The sequence below is a fragment of the Brachionichthys hirsutus genome, unplaced genomic scaffold, assembly GCF_040956055.1.
Source record: "Brachionichthys hirsutus isolate HB-005 unplaced genomic scaffold, CSIRO-AGI_Bhir_v1 contig_1405, whole genome shotgun sequence".
Taxonomy (NCBI): Eukaryota; Metazoa; Chordata; class Actinopteri; order Lophiiformes; family Brachionichthyidae; genus Brachionichthys; species Brachionichthys hirsutus.
This window is the reverse complement of record NW_027180323.1, coordinates 65,950-84,832: the sequence shown is the minus strand read 5'-3', so window position 1 is coordinate 84,832 and position 18,883 is coordinate 65,950. Positions and strand designations below refer to the sequence as shown.

The window sequence follows — 18,883 nt, the reverse complement described above, 5'->3', positions numbered from 1 at the left end:
GACTAAGATTACTGCACTATGCTATTAAAAGGCTTGTGCTGTTTAATGGCACCTAACCAACCGCCAGACTGTTATGAGCTGCATTTTACATTGATTTATTGGAACTTAATGGAGTTATTACACTTGCCACATTATTTTCATTTTAACAGAGTCGTGTGTAGTATTCACTTCTGTTTTTTTTATTTCTCTAACCGTGAAGTAGATGTCCATAATGCGCATAGAATTGCAATTTTTCTTATTGATGGTACTTTTAAGAAGCGATCAATCAACGTGAGATATGCATGAAACAGTAATCGGGCTTTAATTTATAATATTTTGCATTTATTATCAGATCAAATGTTCTTTTTCAAACTGCAATCACATTTCCTTCACCCATCTACTCTCAATGTAGGAACAGAACCATTTTATGTTCCTCCTTTTACGGATTTTTCTTCTTCTTCCATTCAGCTATATGACCTCGCTTCCCCTGCTGAATCCTCTAATGCTGTGCCAGGCTGCTCTCTTATTGATGACTATTGCACCAATTCGGACCAGCGTCCCTCCTGTGGTAAGAAGGGGCGCTGTCGTGGCGGGTGGAGTTCCTTCAGCTGCCTGTGTGAACCGGGGTTTACGGGGCCTCGGTGTGATCAAGGTAAACATTTAAAATTACTTTTTCTTGACCACAAGGTTATGAGGGGAAGTGCAATGAGCTCTCGGTGGGATTTTAAGCCTCATAAAGTGTATTCTTCATGGGAACTGTGGGAAATTCTGCATTCCTAAACCCCACTATGCTGCTGGAAGATAGCCTTGCCTTCCACAAAGTGCTTTTGCAGAACTGCATTTCCCAGCTTTGATTTCCACTTGAATTCCCCACATGACAGCTGAATTAATTGAACATGTCTTGTGTGCTTTTGATTGACAAGCGGCTCCGGAGTTCTCCTTTGATGGCCGCAGCCTCGTTCAATTCCAGCTTCTGTGGTCGTTGCCTGCACGGCAGACGAGGGTCCAGGTTGGGGTCCGGACACGGGCTGCCGCTGGTGTCCTCCTCAGCCTGCTTTCCCAGGAGCAAAATGAGTACCTACGCTTGGAGGTGAGTCATGGCTGGAGGTCACTTCCTTCTACTCTGAAGTCTCTGTTGTGTTTTGCAGGACGAAGAAATGGTTAAGCCCCAATAATGAATGCTGTGAATGCTTGTCAGGCTAAGAGCGAGTAATATCAGGGTTGGGGATGTAGGGGTGGATACAGAGGGGGCTGGTGATTGACATTTATGTTCTCGGCATGTGCTTTCAACACGTCTTTAAAATGCTACTATTGAGAGGCTGCTGTTAAAAAAAAAAAAAAAAGGCATCCTTTATTGAGGTTGTTTTTTTTGTTATCTCTGCTTATGTTTCAACAATAATCAACAGTTCAGTATTTCAAGAAAGCAGATTTGTGTATTGTAATTCCAGGTCAGCGTGTTCGAAAGTAAAGGGCAGCTCCCTTGTGTGTGAACGTTTTAATAGTGAGCTTCAAGTGGTGAGCACAGTCATGTCTGCATGCGTGCTGCTCACATTGCCACAGTGAGAGTGAAGTGGTGCTCCTGGAGACAACTCTCCTTCACGTTGTCCTGTCTGAGACATTCCTGAATGCAATTGCTTCTTGTCAAAATCCTTAGTCTTGGCGATTTGGCAGGTCAAGTGTGAGCAACCCCTGGATGTAAATGGCTATGTTTGACACAGGCCAGCCATTTGCAGTGAACCCGTCTCCGTTGTGGTATATTCCACTTCACTGGGCTCAGGACATCTTGTTGTTTGCTGGATAGCATAGGTCCTGTCTATCGTTCCACAAATAGGTCTTTACACAGCACGGGCAATAACAGCCCGGTAGTCTCAAAGCGCTGGGGAACAAGCCGGGGGTGTTTGTCGACAACAAGCTTCAATATAAAGAAGTGTCTCACTCCTCTTCCTTTCTTAAGGCTAGATTTGGGATGAAGTGCACACTGAACAAATAAGTACACTCTCACATAAAGGTTACCAGAGAGGCCAGGTGTGTATAAATAGCATGCATCTGTGTGTGGTGCTACATGCAAATGCAAAGAAACCAGTTGTGATTTGAGTGTGAAACATTCTGTGGAAATTCACCGTTTTATATTTAATGGTGACCGTGATTAATGGCCATTCTTATTGTGTGTGTGTGTGTGCGTGTGCCCATGCTAAGGGTGCAATAGCCAACGCAGTTTATTCTGAATGGGAATTATCTTGCCCCACTGTTTTCAATTACGCCTTGGACAAGTACAAGCTGTAGTTACGGAAGCCCCTCATTGGTCGAGCCCATCTGTGTTCACTTATCCTTGACTCCTGAAAATAACTGTTGTTTCTCAAATTCTTCCCTTTGGGTTGACTATATTAATGTTGTACGGCACAGCTGCAATTTCGCTAAATTAATTTTTACCGTTTAAAAATTTCACATTATATTCTTCCGGAAGATTCACCACAGTGTTTTTAGTTGAAGTAATTAAATATCACAATCCAAAAAGTCTGAACTAGGCTTCACTGTCTGTTATCACATGTTTCTTTATTTTGTCTACACGGAATGATTTTTAGACTTGAATTCTAGATGAAGTCAAGCACTGTTTTTGTAACTGATGACAAATCAACATTATGAACTACAAGAGTTGTACATTATGAACTACAAGTGTTACATTTACACTTACATTCACAATTTGAAGATCACACCTCAGACGTCATGTATTTTATGCCTGCTGTAAAGAAACTCTTCTCAGGTCAGTCAGATTTAGCAGGAAGGAAAGAGTTACGATTTTAATCTACAATCACTCCATTATCATGAGTAATCATCATCATATCAATCTCAAAATTTAAATTCTGTTTCAAGCACCTTGGATTAAAGTTGATGAGTTTATCCTAAAGGTAAGTAGCCATGACAGCAATGTCTTCATGGAAATGGTTTCAGTAGTTTTTGCATCATGTCACACATTTTCTTTATTACCGACACCTACATTTAGCAGGGGTTTTCTGCCCTCAAGAATAATCCTGCTCACAAACACATGAGGCGGAAACCAAACAAGGACATCAGTAAAAACATGGCCTCCTTGACAGAGGTGATATCAATTATACAATTATTTCCTGGATGTTGTGTGTGTGTGTGTATATGTATATGCTTGCAATTTGTGTCCTATCTATATATAACCGCTCCTGTTGATGTCAGGTTATTCAGGGTCTGCTGGCTGTTTTCTACAACCTCGGAGATGACGACTACAACATGACGCTGTCCCACCATCACCTCAATGATGGCGAGTGGCACGAGGTGGAGCTGGATCGGTACGGCAGAGAGTTCACACTGCGGCTGGACGGAGGCGGAGGGAGACGAGAGATCACCGCGTCGCCGGGGCGGAGTCAGGAGATTATTATTGACCCTAGCATGGTGATGCTTGGAAACTCTTTTCCCTCAGGACACAACCGGAGCTTCCTGGGTAGGTGAACATTTTTCTGTTTTGATAGATCCACGCTGGATGAATGAATATTTAGATGAATAGAAGACGTGCATAAATAAACAGGGCCGTTAATAAATGGATGTTCAGCACGCAAATGAGTGGACTCATTTTCTCATTTATAAAGATCCCCATTAGCAACTGATATTTCATTTGCTCTTCTTCCTGGGGTCTCCTCTACATTAATCTTACACCCTTCACGCCACACACACACACAGACAGGACATATAATAAACAGTCCAATGCAATAAAAATAAATGAACAAAATAAGTGCTTATACATTTACACTCATTCACCAAACAATAGCTGTCTGATACAAATCATCTTACAAAATTATCAACATTCATCATTGGACCTACTGCAATTGTATCAATACTGTTTCCATTTCATGTCCATTGTGCAAAGAAAAAAAGGTTTAAATTTCTTTTGAAAACATTTTCTATTATTGTCCAACAGAAACCCTGGCAATCCATTCCATGTAACCATGGCCCAATAAAAAGCAGTGTGCTGCAGCTACCTTTAGGCAGAACACACCGTGCTCCACTGGTTTGTCTCGTACTCTAACTATGTTCATCAGCAAAAAAGCAACAGTTGTCTGTAAATCATTTCTGGAGACTCACAATTAACTTGTATCCCTGTTAAAAAATATGGTGATTCAGTGGTTATCTTTACCCTTCACTTCTTTTTTTTTTTTTCACTTTCCACTTTGGTCCAAAGGTTTTTTGATCCCTTAGTTTGGAGCAATGAGAGACAGGGAGTCGATGGGGACTGATCTGTATTTCAATGATGTATTAGACATCATGCTGCACACAGACTGGGCAAACAAACCAGCAGGGGAAAATATCCTGCAAAAAAGAAGCCCATGCCGACAGCTTAGCCTCAGGCTGTTTGGCTGTTTGAATGCACAAGAGTATGGGCGTGTCAATGAGGTTGTGTACTGGAGTTTACACACCTGCAATGGTGTAAATACGCCTTCACAAATGAAGTTGCCGGAGGACACGTCTTAGAGTGTATGTTGCCATTCAATAAACTAATGTTCTCTTCTCTATCTCTCTGCCTTTCTACACCAGGCTGTTTGCGAGATTTGAGATTTAACGGTCGTTCCATCCCTCTGGATCGGGAAGGGACTTCAGAGGATCACCAGGTGGTCACTTTGCAAGGCGTGTCCTTTGGCTGCTCTTCAGACGCCTGCGGGAAGCAGCACTGCTCCCCTCCCTTAGTCTGCATGGACCTCTGGAGACACCATGAGTGCAGGTGCTGCAAACATGCAGAGCAGAAAACACAGCCTGTTAATGAGGCCTTATTGTATGCAAGCACTTTCTGTACACATTGATATGCATACATTTAGAGATGTAGCCTTGATAATGCCACTAACAAGCTAGAGGTAGACCTTCCAGCGATCTGATCAGCGGTCGCTTCTGTCCGTCGTATTGTTAGCCAATCATTGAACGGGTTACACTCTGAAGGGCGGAGACATACCTACATACTTCCGCAGTTGAATGTTTTGATTCTAACGGAGAGACAGTCTGCCTCCGTGGAGCGAGCGGGCAGCAAAACAACACCAAACGGAATGGATCGAGTTTACGCCACCGACCTCAAAAACAGACGAGGACGAATCGTCTCCGTATCCGGTCGGAGTGAAAAGAACATCAGATTTTGGAGCATTTATTCAAAATCCGGCAGAACGCTAAAAAGCTTCCACCCTGATATAGATTGTTATATGAATTCCAATATTTATTTTTCATCGATTTTTGTGTTAAACTCATTAGCATTTCCTTGTGGATGAAAAGGAATAAAAAAAAAAAATATATATATTATATGTATAATATAATATATAGCGACACATTTCAAATGAAAGCATCCTCCAGATGGCGGCTGGGCAGAGTTCAGCCCAGTTCCACCGTCTATTTGAGTGTCAGCATGAGAGAACAGGGTGTGTGGCGTGGCAGCAGGAACTGCGTGTGCGTCTCACCTGCCGTTTAAACTCTGCAGGATCACTAACTATCCTGACTGCGCACTCAATACCAGAACCAGGGTGAGCCGTGTTCCTGTGGTTGGATAGCCCTATTTTGTGATTGCAGCAGCAGCGGGGGCGGGTGTGGAATGAACTCGGGCAAGGTTTTGATATTGAAATAGATATATAGGGACGACTCGTAGAAATCCGATCCTACCTTGGTTGGCTTCTTTTCCTCACTCTCTTCTCAACATGACAGTCTTTAAGGAGCATATCTTTGAATCTGAAAGCAGAGGCGTTACTCCTTAGGGATTTGGTCTTACACTGTCAGCTTAGGCTTCATGGCACAGTGCAAGTCCCTCGTCCTTTTATCTGACAGCTTCCCACGTGTCTCTTGTCTTTGTTTTATATTGCTGTCTCTTCTCTGCGCAGATGTCCCCCAGGTCACATGACCAAAGAGAACTCCTTGGGTAAAGTGTGCATCTACACGCTGTGTGCCAGCCGGCCGTGCCGCCATGGCACCTGCGTGGCTCACTCTCCTTCCCGCTACACGTGCCACTGCAGCGAGGGCTACCGGGGACGCCACTGTGAAGTGAATCTCGCCATGTTCCACAACGAGGATGGCAACAGCCTCAGCCTCAGCTCCATGTTCGCCATCAGCATTTGTGTCATGGCCTTTCTAGGTAGCTATGTCGACTATGTCCTCTTCTACCTGTGGTAAACCACCAATCATCTCTTTTCATGCACCATTTAATGTCCTGCATGTCTTTTGTTTTTATTCCCCATCATGTGCACATCCTGTTATATTTGTCACCTTCATGATATAATTACTGTTTCATCTCTGTTTTATCTGTAACACTCACTGATTTATTTGTTCCTCACACCAGTTTGCCTCCAGAAAATCAAGTTCACGTTACATATCATAGCTGTATCGAGCTCAGATGTGATGTTTTTCATGGGCGGTTGTCTGAAACATGAAACAAATAGCTTCACTGAGAAAGAATGACTACCGGTACATGTCTTCATTTGTTATTCACAGGCAGACATCCCTTGAGAACGCAGGAGTTTCTCTTATGTGTTTTTCTATATTTTTCATCAATTCTGTGTCCCCTGTCTCTTCTAATGTTACGCTCTGACTTCAGAAGTCAATTTCACTCCCAGCCTTATTTTTCACTGTCCACCCTATTTTATATCCCACCACCCAGTTCTTTTACGCTCCTGTTGTTTTTCCTTCCAAACTCCACACCTAAATGTGACCCTATTGTGCACTTTTGGTTTATGTGCACTGCTTTGGATCTGTAATCAGGGATCGTTTTCATCAAAATGAAACTAGTAGGGACAAGATGAAAGTTGTATTGTGTCTTGAAGCCAGGTGCATTCTAGGCTAAAGATTAGTTTTATGTTTGGGGATTTAAAACAAACTTTTAGGTTAGTGTTCAGGTCACAGCAATATTACGGTGTCATGGGGCACGATTCCTGTGGCCAGATCTGCCAGTGAGCAACAACAACAGAAAAAAACAGTAGCAAAAAGCAAAATTGACAAAAACAGTTTGTGCAAAAGTACAAATTGCACATCTGCGCAATCTCGCGTCTTTTTGTTGTCAGTTTAGAGAAACTGCTCTTTTTCATCATTTGCTCTAAATGGGAAAGCCTGCTAGCTATCAGCATTTCAAAATAGGAGGAGTATGACAATGGCAGCATCTGCGTAGATGCCACGCTCTGCTCATTTTAGATTTGTTCCAGAGGAAGGCTGGAACTGAGGGCTATAAAAACACAGCTACCAGGTTACATGTCTCTGCCTCTCTACCCTCGCTCTGTCAAGAGCGGCAGGTCCAAAGGCTGTTTTGGGGCTAGCTACTTATAAAGCTAGACTGAGCCTATAAAGCTATATAGTCACAGAAAATCCAAAGGGTCATGTATAAATGTATGCATGTTTATTTGTGATTTAGAGCTGATACAATTAAAGAACAACTTTTCTTTTTCTGATTGTAGTATGTGTTACACGCCTACCAAAACTCCTCCCTCTCGTCATTCATTGCTAGCTTACTCTTTTATTTTGTCTCACTCTAATTTGCATTGCTGGCAATTAGTTTTTAAAACATTTGAATTTTTCTTTGTTGAAGAAATCTAATTTAAAATTTAAACCACTGCTTTTCTCCTAATTAATGCAAATTCTATTCTGGGGACTGAAAAAAAATGTATATAAATGTATTGGCTGCAAAATTCAAAGTTAAGGCCAACTGGGTCACATTGTTTCATTTCATAGGCAGGTTTAATTGTGTATCTGCTTAAAAATGTAGTGTCTTTCACATTTGCATATTTTGTGACTAAGACGTACAACCTAACAAGCATTCATAGCCAAGAATTGAACCCTCAGCAGCGCAACTAATTAAAATGCAGATAAAAAAAACGACAATTGTTTGTGATGCTAGAAAGAAAAATCCTGTTTAAAACCACAGAACCAAAAATATATTTACATACTATTTTTCAGAATTTAAAAATTGTCCATGTATTTACCCAATAAATAAATTACTCCAGTTAATGCATTCAAAATTTGGTTGAGACATACTCTTAAAAACCAGGAAATTCAAATGGACCAAACGTTTTCAGCAGCTAATGGGAAACTTTCATTAAACATTTGAAAATTGCAAAAATGCAAATTCATGTAGTTGATGAAAGCAATGTTCATGTGTGGTTATTTAATGTGCAGCATATGTAAACATATGTATGTAAAACATACGTGGCCTTTCAGCTCAAGTCTCCAACTGATTTAATTGCAGCTTCACCTGTATATGCCGTTAATAAACCTGCTTGGGCGATGGTGTCACAAGCAGCATTAAACTCTAATAGGACGAAGACCCAATATCAAACCACGTTGGCTGCCAGAAGGGATTTTTTAAATGTATATGCATTGATATCCGTTCTCAAAATGCCTCACTGGTGTCAAAGACGATAATCTATTCCTTCAGTTCATTATTGAGGCTCGGCAGGAGAGGCATGAAATAATTGTGTTGTCGATATTGCACAACTGTAACTGAGGAAATGTGATTTATTTTTTGGGTTTGGAGGGGGTGTGTGTGTGTGGGGGGGAACAATATGAGTGGCTTACATGTTGTTGTACTGTTGACGCTCTGTAGGGCCACATCACTGTTTATGAGTCTTTCTGTCAGAAAACAGGCTTATAAAACGCTTGGGCAATTCAATGCACTGTCCCTGTCTCTATAACTGACTCAACATTCCCTCCAGGGCATGTGGCTGCTATTGGGACATCAGTTATTCTGACACTTGAGAATCGTATAAAGCGGTCTGCAATATCTGCTAATGAATTCAAAGATGATAAGGTGTTGCCATGGTACCATTCATGAAAACGCATCTTGTCTGCATACTAAATAAAGAAATGTGCTGTCCTTTGGAGCTAACTTGCCCACTGATGAAGCATTTATATTCAAAGCTTAGCCTTTTCACCTTAACAAGAACGACCCGCTGGTTGCTCAGTAAAATTCATACAGTGCCTGTCGGAGCTGTCTTTGCTGACTGCATTTACACACCTTGAAAAAACCCCAGACAGTTGTTTCTTTCAAACAGGAAAAAAAGGAACTGTTTTCATGATGTGCTTATTAAAATGAAAAAAAGATGAAACCTGCTCCCAGTTTTAATTAAGAGCTGGCTGTACAGGATGTAGCGGTTTAATCATAACCCTCATTAACTCATGGACTACAATCACAAACACATACACACAAGCTTGCAATACGTAAGACTGCTAGCTGGATGCTAAATTAAAGTGGGACCTCTGCCTCAACATGCATTACAAGTTAAAATGATCATCCGTTAAGTTTGACATGAGCCGAGCAGAATGTGAATGCAGCATGTGCTGTTGATAGAGCCGGAGGAGCCGAGGCCTGATCAAGCCTCACTGATCCAGCATCAAATCTAACTTTGCATTTTTCAAGAATCAAAGAAATTAGCTTCTCGTATGTGCTCTGGATGCCAAATTGATGATGTTGCGTGCCTTTTTCTTTTTCATTCCCTTCTTATAAATAAATGATTTTTCGACTCTTCCCTATATCTCACCTGTCTCATTTCCTTCTGCTCATTCATTCTCCGAGATTTCATTTCCTCAAATCTCCCACTGATCCCACGCTCCTCATTTTCCTCATTTACCTCTTCTCGGCGCTACCATGAAAGGGTTAAGTGTTTTGGTATGGCTGTGCAGGTAGCTTTTTACTCGCTCAAGCTTATTCATAATGCACAGTCCGGTCCAGGCCGACATCATAATACCATGTTCATAGTAACGGTTAAAGGGCAAAGAGGCAACAGCATTACAGATTGATGAATGGCCGTGATGCTTGTTCTCCATCTTGAGTGGTATTGATCCCCCACTGGATTGTGCTGCGCACACAAAACAACAACTCTGGGCAGTAGAGGCTGCAGGTGTAGAGGCGAGGCTTTCCAACAGGCAACTACTGTGGATGTCTGCGCATGTTTACCAGTGTCTAATTCTGTGTGTATCGAGCTTCTCCCCTATAGAGATGCGTTGAATATCTACTCAGGTGATGGTTGGGTTAGCAGAGCCCTACAGGCTGCGCCTCGGAGCAGGTAATTTTGAAAGCGAGAGGGAGGGCCGGCGATTGGCTGGGGGCTTCATTGAGATTCTGGTGTTTTCTGCACCGTCTCTCTGGTGTGCACTGGTAATGTAGCCGGGTCAGATGATCAATACCACTGCACGAAGGACAACCAGCTGAGAAGTGGGTGAGAAGGAGCTAAAATTATCTTTATTTATTTTTTATATGAGAGCAGCACAGAAATAGAAAAGTGCCGCAGTTTAAGCGATAAAGATATTCCAGTCACAGAATAAAGAGATTATGATTTCTATTTGAGATGAGCAGCGATTTGCGCTCAGGGAGTTGTTATCCTGCCTTTGTTTAGGAACACCTGACTGTTAGTGTGACCGTAAAAAGCCAGCGGTGCATCCGTCTCTTGCCAAGTAATCGCCTTAAAAATACAGACTAATGTGATTACTTTGCATTTGTCAGATATTAAAATTAAACTGGTAATTAGCAGACACAATATAAACTCTCATGGTCGAAATGGATCCCATCTAGTGTGACAGATAAAAGCTGAGGCCAAAGAGGACCTGGGAAATAGAAGCAGTTGGATAGTTGACAGGAGAGGAAAGACGGAGGGACGTTCCACCAAAAGACCAAAAAAGTGAACTAGTGATAAGAGATAGTGAGAAAAAGAAGCAGAGAAAGAGGGATGGCACATGGTAGAAAAATATTGGTTGAGATTAATGGACTTTAAAGGTCAGTCCAGCATGTTGTGTAATTCAACACACAATAGTTGTGATTGATGAGCGTGCTTAAGGACCTTTCCCGTTCAGCTGTCGCAGCATTCCTTTCCAGCGTTCGGCTGAGCCGACGGGGCTCTGGGTTGGGAAAGAGTACCAATTCAGTTAATAGGCTTCCAAGGAACTGCGAATCACAATGATAATAGTGTTACTTTATTCATGTACCGCCTTTCAAAATAAAGTTACAAAGTACAACCACAATTCCAAAATGTTTGAGCATGATGGTAATGTTAAGAGAAATGGGTCGCGATGATGGTGTTCAATACAAAGACAAGAGACAAACGCCTTGTCTTTTTGTAGATGTACACCCACTTAATTTATTTAATGCCTGCAATTCATATAAGGATGCGTTTAGTGCTGTGCTACATCACCTTTTCATTTAACAATGCTCAGTTTGGAAGAGAGGATATGACTTATTGGTGTTTACAAAGGGGAATTCTGTCCTTTTCTTGCTTAACACATTCCGTCTGTTCATCAGTTTGAGGATGCAATGCATCACACTTTTCTCAGTGGGAGAAGGGTGGGCACTGCGGACATGCCGGCCCAAAACCCAGACTCTACTCAGAAGCCACACTGTTGTAAGGTGGCAGAATGCAGCTTCATTGTCTTACTAGCACACACGGAGAAGTCCCTGAAAAAGCCCGCATCAGCATATGTTGTTCTAAATGGGGTCACGGGTGCTGTTTTGTTTTGTTTTCTTCACTTTGCACTTGGAAGAATCAGGACAGTCCTTTTAACGCTTTAGCACACAGGATGGTTAGCACTTCAAAAAAAACTCCTTGAGATATGAACTCCTCAATCCAAAGGACCCATGTGTCAATCCATCTAAAATGAGGTCGGGCCCAGGAAAGTCAATGGCATTTCAGATTTGAAAGCAGCAGCGTCTTGTGGATTGAAGGTTACAGCCATTCAGTATTGGGTTTTGGCCTTGTCCCTTACATAGAGAGATGCTATTATGGACTGGAAATGGCGAAATTGTGTGTTGAGAAATGTTCTTAAACCTTTGGACTATTTCCCCATCGAGACTTTCACTGAGTGGTGACCCTGTTATCATCCTTGCTTTTTTATTACTGCGCCTTTCCAGAACATCCCAATAATACCAAATCATAATGCCACCTGTTACCAACTTCTGTATCCATTGAATTTTCCAATTTTGTTTCTGAACGTTCCACAATCTACCTCGTCTTTTGTTGCCCCTGTCCCTTTTTGGAGACCTAGTGCTGGCATAAAATCCAGACTTGCCATTTATTTACAAAAATCAATAAAATTGATTAGGTAAATGTGTAATTATCTTGTCTCATTCCATTTTGTTTGATTTGCTTTTCTAAATAATGTCCCAGGCTTTGAAATTGGGTTGTATTTTAAAATAACACAAACAATAAAAGCCAGTGAGGTACAAGAATTGGGTAAAATACTGGCTGTAAAGAAAAATCCATGAACTAAAAGCATTTAAAGAGCATACCAAGTTTGCCTGAGTGATCTCTCTGGGCAGGGCTTTTCAAAACTCAGGGCCCAGACAGTAAGGGCCAATTTATTGACTAGGCCAGGTCCATCATTACATCCATTAGCTGGGCCATGCCAGAGATCAGCCTCAAAGTATCAACCTATTATTTATTACCTGCTGATGCTGAACTGAATGTTGCATTTGTCAAGTCTGGAGGGGGAGCATGGAAAACCTTTTCTAAACCTGCAGCGGAAAGGAACGTGATCTTGGTTAAATGTCTCCGTTGAGGAAATCAGGACAATAAAAATACAAATCTGATTTAAAAAGTACAAATTCAATGCAGAAACGGCTGGAAGAAGTAATTATAAGGATATAGTTATATCTGATTTAGATTTGTTCAACTGTAGAAAATGCTTAGACATCCATAACTTAACTTTGGCAAGGTGGGACATTATACAGGAAGCATCGGTGGCACCAGACTTTAATGGGACATTTAACTGAGTGGTACGCACATCACAATGAAAATCAATAATGTATTCACACTTGATTTACCCCAGGGTCAGTCTGTGTGGTAAATAATAGGGGAACAAGCATAGAGTGTGGGAAAAGACCGCTGAGCATGAGAAGGGGACCTGACCTAAAGCTTAACAGAAAATAACTTGATGGATACGAGACGATCCGAGCACAGTTTCCCAGAGGGATGTCTGTGGTCCACTTTGGCAAAGACTGAGATGAGGTCAAGGAGTAAGACAGGAAACGGAGGCAGCGTTTATGGGAATTGGTGGAAAGATAGGGCCTTTGTTTTCCATGAATGTTCCATTAGTATGTCTAACCAGTCAGTGCAAGTAATATGTCTTAAATCAATGATGGAAAAAATCCATTTACAGTTAAATGTGATTCATCTGCATTGTTTATTTATTCACGCGAAAGTCTTTGAGTCTTGTGTCACTTTCTGCTCATATTGTCAATTTCTTCCACACCCAAAGATGTGTTTTCCCCTCACTCTCTAATTTTTAATACCGTGAGTCTGCTCCTGCTGTGTTAACCTGCACTCTGCCACTCCTCAGTGTTGATGCTGGGCCTGTTCCTCTACTCCTGCTGGAGGAGACACAAAGGCCTGAAGGAGGGCGTGTACCACGTGTCTGCTCACCACGGGGAGTGGGAAGACATCCGCGAAAATGTTCTCAACTATGACGAGGAAGGTGGAGGCGAGCAGGACCAGGTAAACGCAAACACGCTGGCGCTGAGACTGGCAGGGAAGCACAACACTAAACAGAATTATTGCCCTTTGTATTCTAAATTGTCACACACAGGGGATTTAAAAACATGCCACTGTGTTTATGCGCACATTTACAATATTGTACACGCCACTGGTGCCAACCCGGTCAATTTGTCCCAATTGACTTATTCGAGCAAATGTCATTTTCTGCCTAATCTCTGTGCCTTTTTAAAGAGGTGCATAATGTGGGAGTAGTCATTTGGAATTAGCTGGATAAAGGCATTGTGGCTTTGTGTGTTTTCAGACTCAGGACAACTCAGGAAAAATCACTCAAGCACAACTGAACCTCACACGTTGAGAATTAATAATCATAAAGCCTTCCCTACACAGAAATGTACAGCCCATTTAAACAGAATGTGCAGGCAATTTTAAACTAGAGGAAAGCTTTTGTTAAATTGCTACATAAATGAGTGGTAGCATTTGTAGATCCACTGAGTGTATTTTTATGAATGTGAAATGTCATCACATTGTATGTTTTGTTTTTGTTTTTAAAGCTAAAGAATTTGAATACAAATGAGATGGAGCAGAACCTTAATGATGCTTCTTGCAGACCAGCGCTTTTGTTACTTTGAAATGAAAGCAAAATATCAGTTCCCTGGAGATCTGGAAGCGTTAGTTAATTAGCTGAAAATAACCGAGTAGACGGCAAAAAGCTTTTAATTTGTTTTAATGCTGCTGGTAATAGCAGTCCTCTCCGCTACGCAGTCTGATAGATTAATTACTCCCCTAATCAATGTTGCTGTTGTTTCCAACATGCGTTCCTTCATTGTGGATCTTTGCCTTAGTCTGAGGAACGGGCTCATGTGTGAGCAGAAGCATCAGCTGCGCGACATTGCTCTGTGCACATTTTGCAAAATGATTACACGAGGGGGGGCGTTCTCTTTTCTTCTGCTCTTCTTTCACTCGCTCTCTTGTCGGTCTCTCAGAATGCCTTTAATATGGTGGAGCTGCAACGCTCCCTCCAGCCCAGCCCTGCCCACTCTCTTCGGTACAGCTACCCACAGGGCATCATCTCCTACCCGCAGACGAAGCTTCCCCAAGACAACACCAGGAAGGGGGTGTCTAAAGGGAATGGCAATGCAGCTATCGCCCTGCGTCTGGCCATCCCCCCATCTGAGACCGAAACCCTGCCTTCCCCGTTGGCCTTCCGTCGCTCCCAGAAAACTCTTTCCTTCTCCAGCCAGGACTTGGCGTGCTACCTGTGTGAGGTCATCAGAGACTTTGACCACCCGGGGGAGTTCGGCACCATGACCACACCACGTTGTACTTCTGGAAAGGAGCGCAGACTGGCGGCAGTGCGCTCCCTCAGCTCCCTCAGTGCATCTCAGGGTTCAGAAATCAGGCTCCAGGCAGCCCCGATCACCCGCATGGACAGGTTCAAGACCCTCCGAGCCATGGTTAGCGATTTGAGGGGAGACGCCAAGACTCCCGAGGCCCAGAGAGACAAAGTGAAGGAGAGCAGAGGCCAGCTGAACTGTGAGAAGAGTGGGTGAGGCTTCACTGCAGGAAACAGAGGTGGCAGTCAGGCAACGCTAATCAGAAGGCGGTGGAATTCCAAAGGGAGATTATTAAATGTGAAATACTCTGAGACTGGCAGGCGGCCCAGGGTACATGTGAGTTCTGCTAAATGTACTGTATTAATGAAACTTTGAGCATTTATGTTCTTTGATATAAATCATGTCCACCAATGATCAGAAGTGATGTATTGTTTACTCGCCATTGCACTGTACAGTATTTACTCCACAGGAGGCACCTGTTGAAAGTGTTCTGTGCCAGAATCATCTATTTCACCAGATCCATAACAGTTATATGACTCTAAGATGGCAAATGAGTTTCCTATGGGAGTCGGATTCTTTCAGCTGTTAATGACTCATGCAATCCTTTATGTGGCAAAAAAAGAATTTGTTTCATTTGTATTTATTTCCTTTTAAATAAATGATTGTCTTTGATAATATTTCACATTTGCTCTTGTTCAAACAGATGTTCACGCTACTGATCTTTCAGCCTCTCCTATCGAGGTATAGTTTTGAAGTCTAACTTTCAGATTCATTCCTGATTGTGGCTAAGAAATAAATGGATCAGCTGTCTCAGATGGGAAAGGCAAAGTAAAAAATGAAAGTTAAATCATTCATGTCCATCCTTCTTAACCTGCAGCTTCTGGGAGTTTTCAGTATGAACTCAAACATGTGTGTGTGTGTGTGTGTGTGTGTGTGTCCCAGCAGGCTGGCTTATACCACATATAATTAGCCAGTGTTACTGGAGTTTAACAGCTGTGACACTGATTAAAGCCGCTGGGAAGGACAGAGAGCTTCTGCATGCAGCTGATGGCCTTGCCATAGCTCGGTCCATCCACACATCTACATAAAGCATCACACTGAGATGTAAGCAGCAAAGAAGAGGGCTTTAGGTCCCTGCTGGTTTCACGGAAGGTTGCATTTATTCATATTGAATTCGACAGTCTTGGTGTGGAATAGATGTGAAGGACCGGATTGATTGTCCACACATGCATTCATAGTTAGATCTGGATCACTATATGGAGAGTCATATATTGTTGGTCAAATGCTCTAAAGACTGGTTCGGTCTTTTTTCCATCACGCTGAGATGGAAAATCTTGCCTGAATACACACTGCCACCTACCGGCGAGATGCCACATTGCAACAAGCAGCTGATTACTTCTTTCGATTAGGGATTCTCCACAGAGACGAGTGCATGATTGTTCCTATCACGGGTAATAATTCAGATGTGACATTAATGCATACATTAAAAGGTGTGCTGTATGCGTAGTGCGTGTAAATTTAAAATGCATTCATGCAGTATATTCTAATGGTTTAATAATAAAGCCCAAATTTTTAATTAGAATCAGCAGAAGTAGTTCATTGCCATTGTCAGTGAGGGTTTACAGACTAGGAATGTTTCTCGGTGCTAAATGTAACGGTAATGACTAATATACAAAACACATACAAGTACAGACACATCACAAAACAGCAGCAGCAGGAGTGGATACACAGATGTATACTAGCAGCAGTATACTAGCAGCAGTATACTAGCAGCAGTATACTAGCGTAATCACGCAGTGCAAATAGAACAGTGCAAGTTATCGGTTGTGAAATGTTCAAGAGTCAGGGACGGAATTATTAAGTGTTCATGAGTCTTCATGAGTGTTCAGAAGTGTTCTTCTCAATTAGAGCTCTCTTGATGCATCTATTCCAAGGTCTTGTGCATTTTGATCTTCTGTAATTAAACTGGTTATACTGGCCTGAGCAGGTGTGATGTGACCAAGCACTTGTGTGACATAATATGTACACAAGTACTTATTCATATTACACGAGCAAGATGACTAAAGTGACTTTTTGTTTACAAGTGCAACATAATTACAACATGTTACCAACACAAGGCAGCTTCTATCTCGTCAACATGCTGAAAATATTAGACACTTATTTTTTCAAATGATGTAAAAATACATAAAAATAATAATTTCAATGGTCTTGCAAAGTGCTCAATTGAAAATCCATTTATCCAGAGCTGCAGTGTTAGACTCCTTAGTCAAACAATTAAGAGAATGTAAATTTTATTTATATACATTCTTATATATTATATGTAATTCACATTTAAAACGTTAGGAGGCGTTGTGAGTCCATAATCATTAAGACATTATTTTCACATTAAAGGTTGGTTGCTTGTCATTCCTGGCGCAAGCCGAGCTGCATTTATCCAGGCTTGGGGCCGGCTCAAGGGAGACACTGGCTGATTACCTGATATTCATTCCGCATATTAAATCATGTTCATGCTTGACATTAGTATCACCAAGGGGATTAATAATCCTGAATAAGTAGTGGTAAGATTAAAGGTACTGGCTACTACAATATCAAAGTCTCCCTACTTGCTCATGTGTTTTTAATGTCAGCCACGCTTGTCTTTCACCATTCAACTGTCTTCTATTTACTCGTGTATGTATTTATTGATTTATTTATTGATTCTATTAGACAGGTCCAGGTCTCAATGAGTCGCTGTTGCTGCGTTCATTAAGGCTTTTATCATTGTCGATGTAACCAGGAAGTGAGTGTCTAGAAGTGCTCTGAATTATATATTGGTTTTCTTTAAATCTATTGTTAAATCTATAATTAATCTCATTTGATTACTGCTTGATTCTAGTGGTAGCACCACTAATACAGTACTACAGCTGCATGAGAAGGCCCAATCAATGCCCTGCATTCGAGCACGTGACGGCAGTTGCTGCATTAAATCCGCCCAACAACATGCCATTGTCATCGTGTTTTGGAGGCTCCATCAGACATTTCCTTTTCATAATTCATGTTTTTGTTGAACTCTTCCTCCTTTTGCCATAAACCACCTCTGTATTATCCACCTAATTCCCATATCTCCGACTACCATGTATCTTATATTTTTGTGTCCATCATTGTTCCCACAGGGAAACCCTGTCAGTGAAATGTCATGCATAATTTAACCTACAGGATAGCAATGACATTTGACACATTGCAAAGCCCAACCAAATCATAATCTTACAATATACCTGCTCAAAATTAACTTTACCCAAAATATTGCACATTTTACAGTGCTTCACAGCTTCCTGGTTAGAAACTGTTTTTAAACACATTTTCAAACACAACTTTGCACAGACCTAAAATACTGATCTGACCATATTCATATTTTTTAATGCCTTATCCTTCTAACTTCTTCCATTACAGCTGAATATTTACCTACTCGAGCTGCTCGGCGGAGGTCTGTGCTCTCTGAGTGCTTTTCTAGTTTATATATTGTCCCGTTAACTCTATGTTGTCCTGTGGTGTGCTGCATTTAAATACCGCTGTGCTGTCTGCATCACAGGCTAATCTAGCAGCTTCAAGACTGAACCTTGGAAGAGACGAATTCTCTGATTTCAGGAGGAGCAGATAACATTTTGTCATGATTTCTCACCGCTAGAGGCAGACAGAGCTACGTATTTGTTGATGTTGATGATGAAGAGTTGATCTTGTCCTTCAATTTGGGCTTCATGTGAGGTCACGATGGCTTTCACAGCAGGACGTTTGTTAAAATGGCATTTTGATCCTTATTACCTCCGCCAAGGTGGGGGGTCGTGTGATCGCGGTCATTTGTCTGTCAATCTGTTAGCAAATTAATTTGAAAAGTACTGGACAAATCTTGATGAAATTTTCAAGAAATGTTGGGAATGGTACCAGGAACAGATGATTCCTTCATTCATTTTGGTGATGATCCAGAAGAGTTCCTGGATTATGGAACAGAGTAATTTGTTTACATAGTTGTGTGTAGGGAACTCACAAATTAAGACTTTCATTGATCATGTTGTTGTGTACATGACAATAAACTTCTTAAATCTTGAATGCTAGGAACAATGTGGTTTTCTCAAATCTGTC

At 41.7% G+C, this 18,883-nt stretch overlaps 1 protein-coding gene across 1 annotated transcript in view; it reads left to right on the top strand.

Annotated features, from left to right (window-relative positions):
- LOC137912719 (neural-cadherin-like) overlaps positions 1-14,983 on the top strand; it is a 73,914-nt gene extending 58,931 nt beyond the window's left edge. The window contains exons 27-33 of the mRNA XM_068756853.1: positions 448-631; positions 903-1,069; positions 3,184-3,448; positions 4,537-4,720; positions 5,853-6,103; positions 13,279-13,433; positions 14,417-14,983. Coding sequence (XP_068612954.1) covers positions 448-631; positions 903-1,069; positions 3,184-3,448; positions 4,537-4,720; positions 5,853-6,103; positions 13,279-13,433; positions 14,417-14,983 — 1,773 coding nt within the window. The remainder of the gene's footprint in view (positions 1-447; positions 632-902; positions 1,070-3,183; positions 3,449-4,536; positions 4,721-5,852; positions 6,104-13,278; positions 13,434-14,416) is intronic.
- The last annotated feature ends 3,900 nt before the right edge of the window (positions 14,984-18,883 follow it).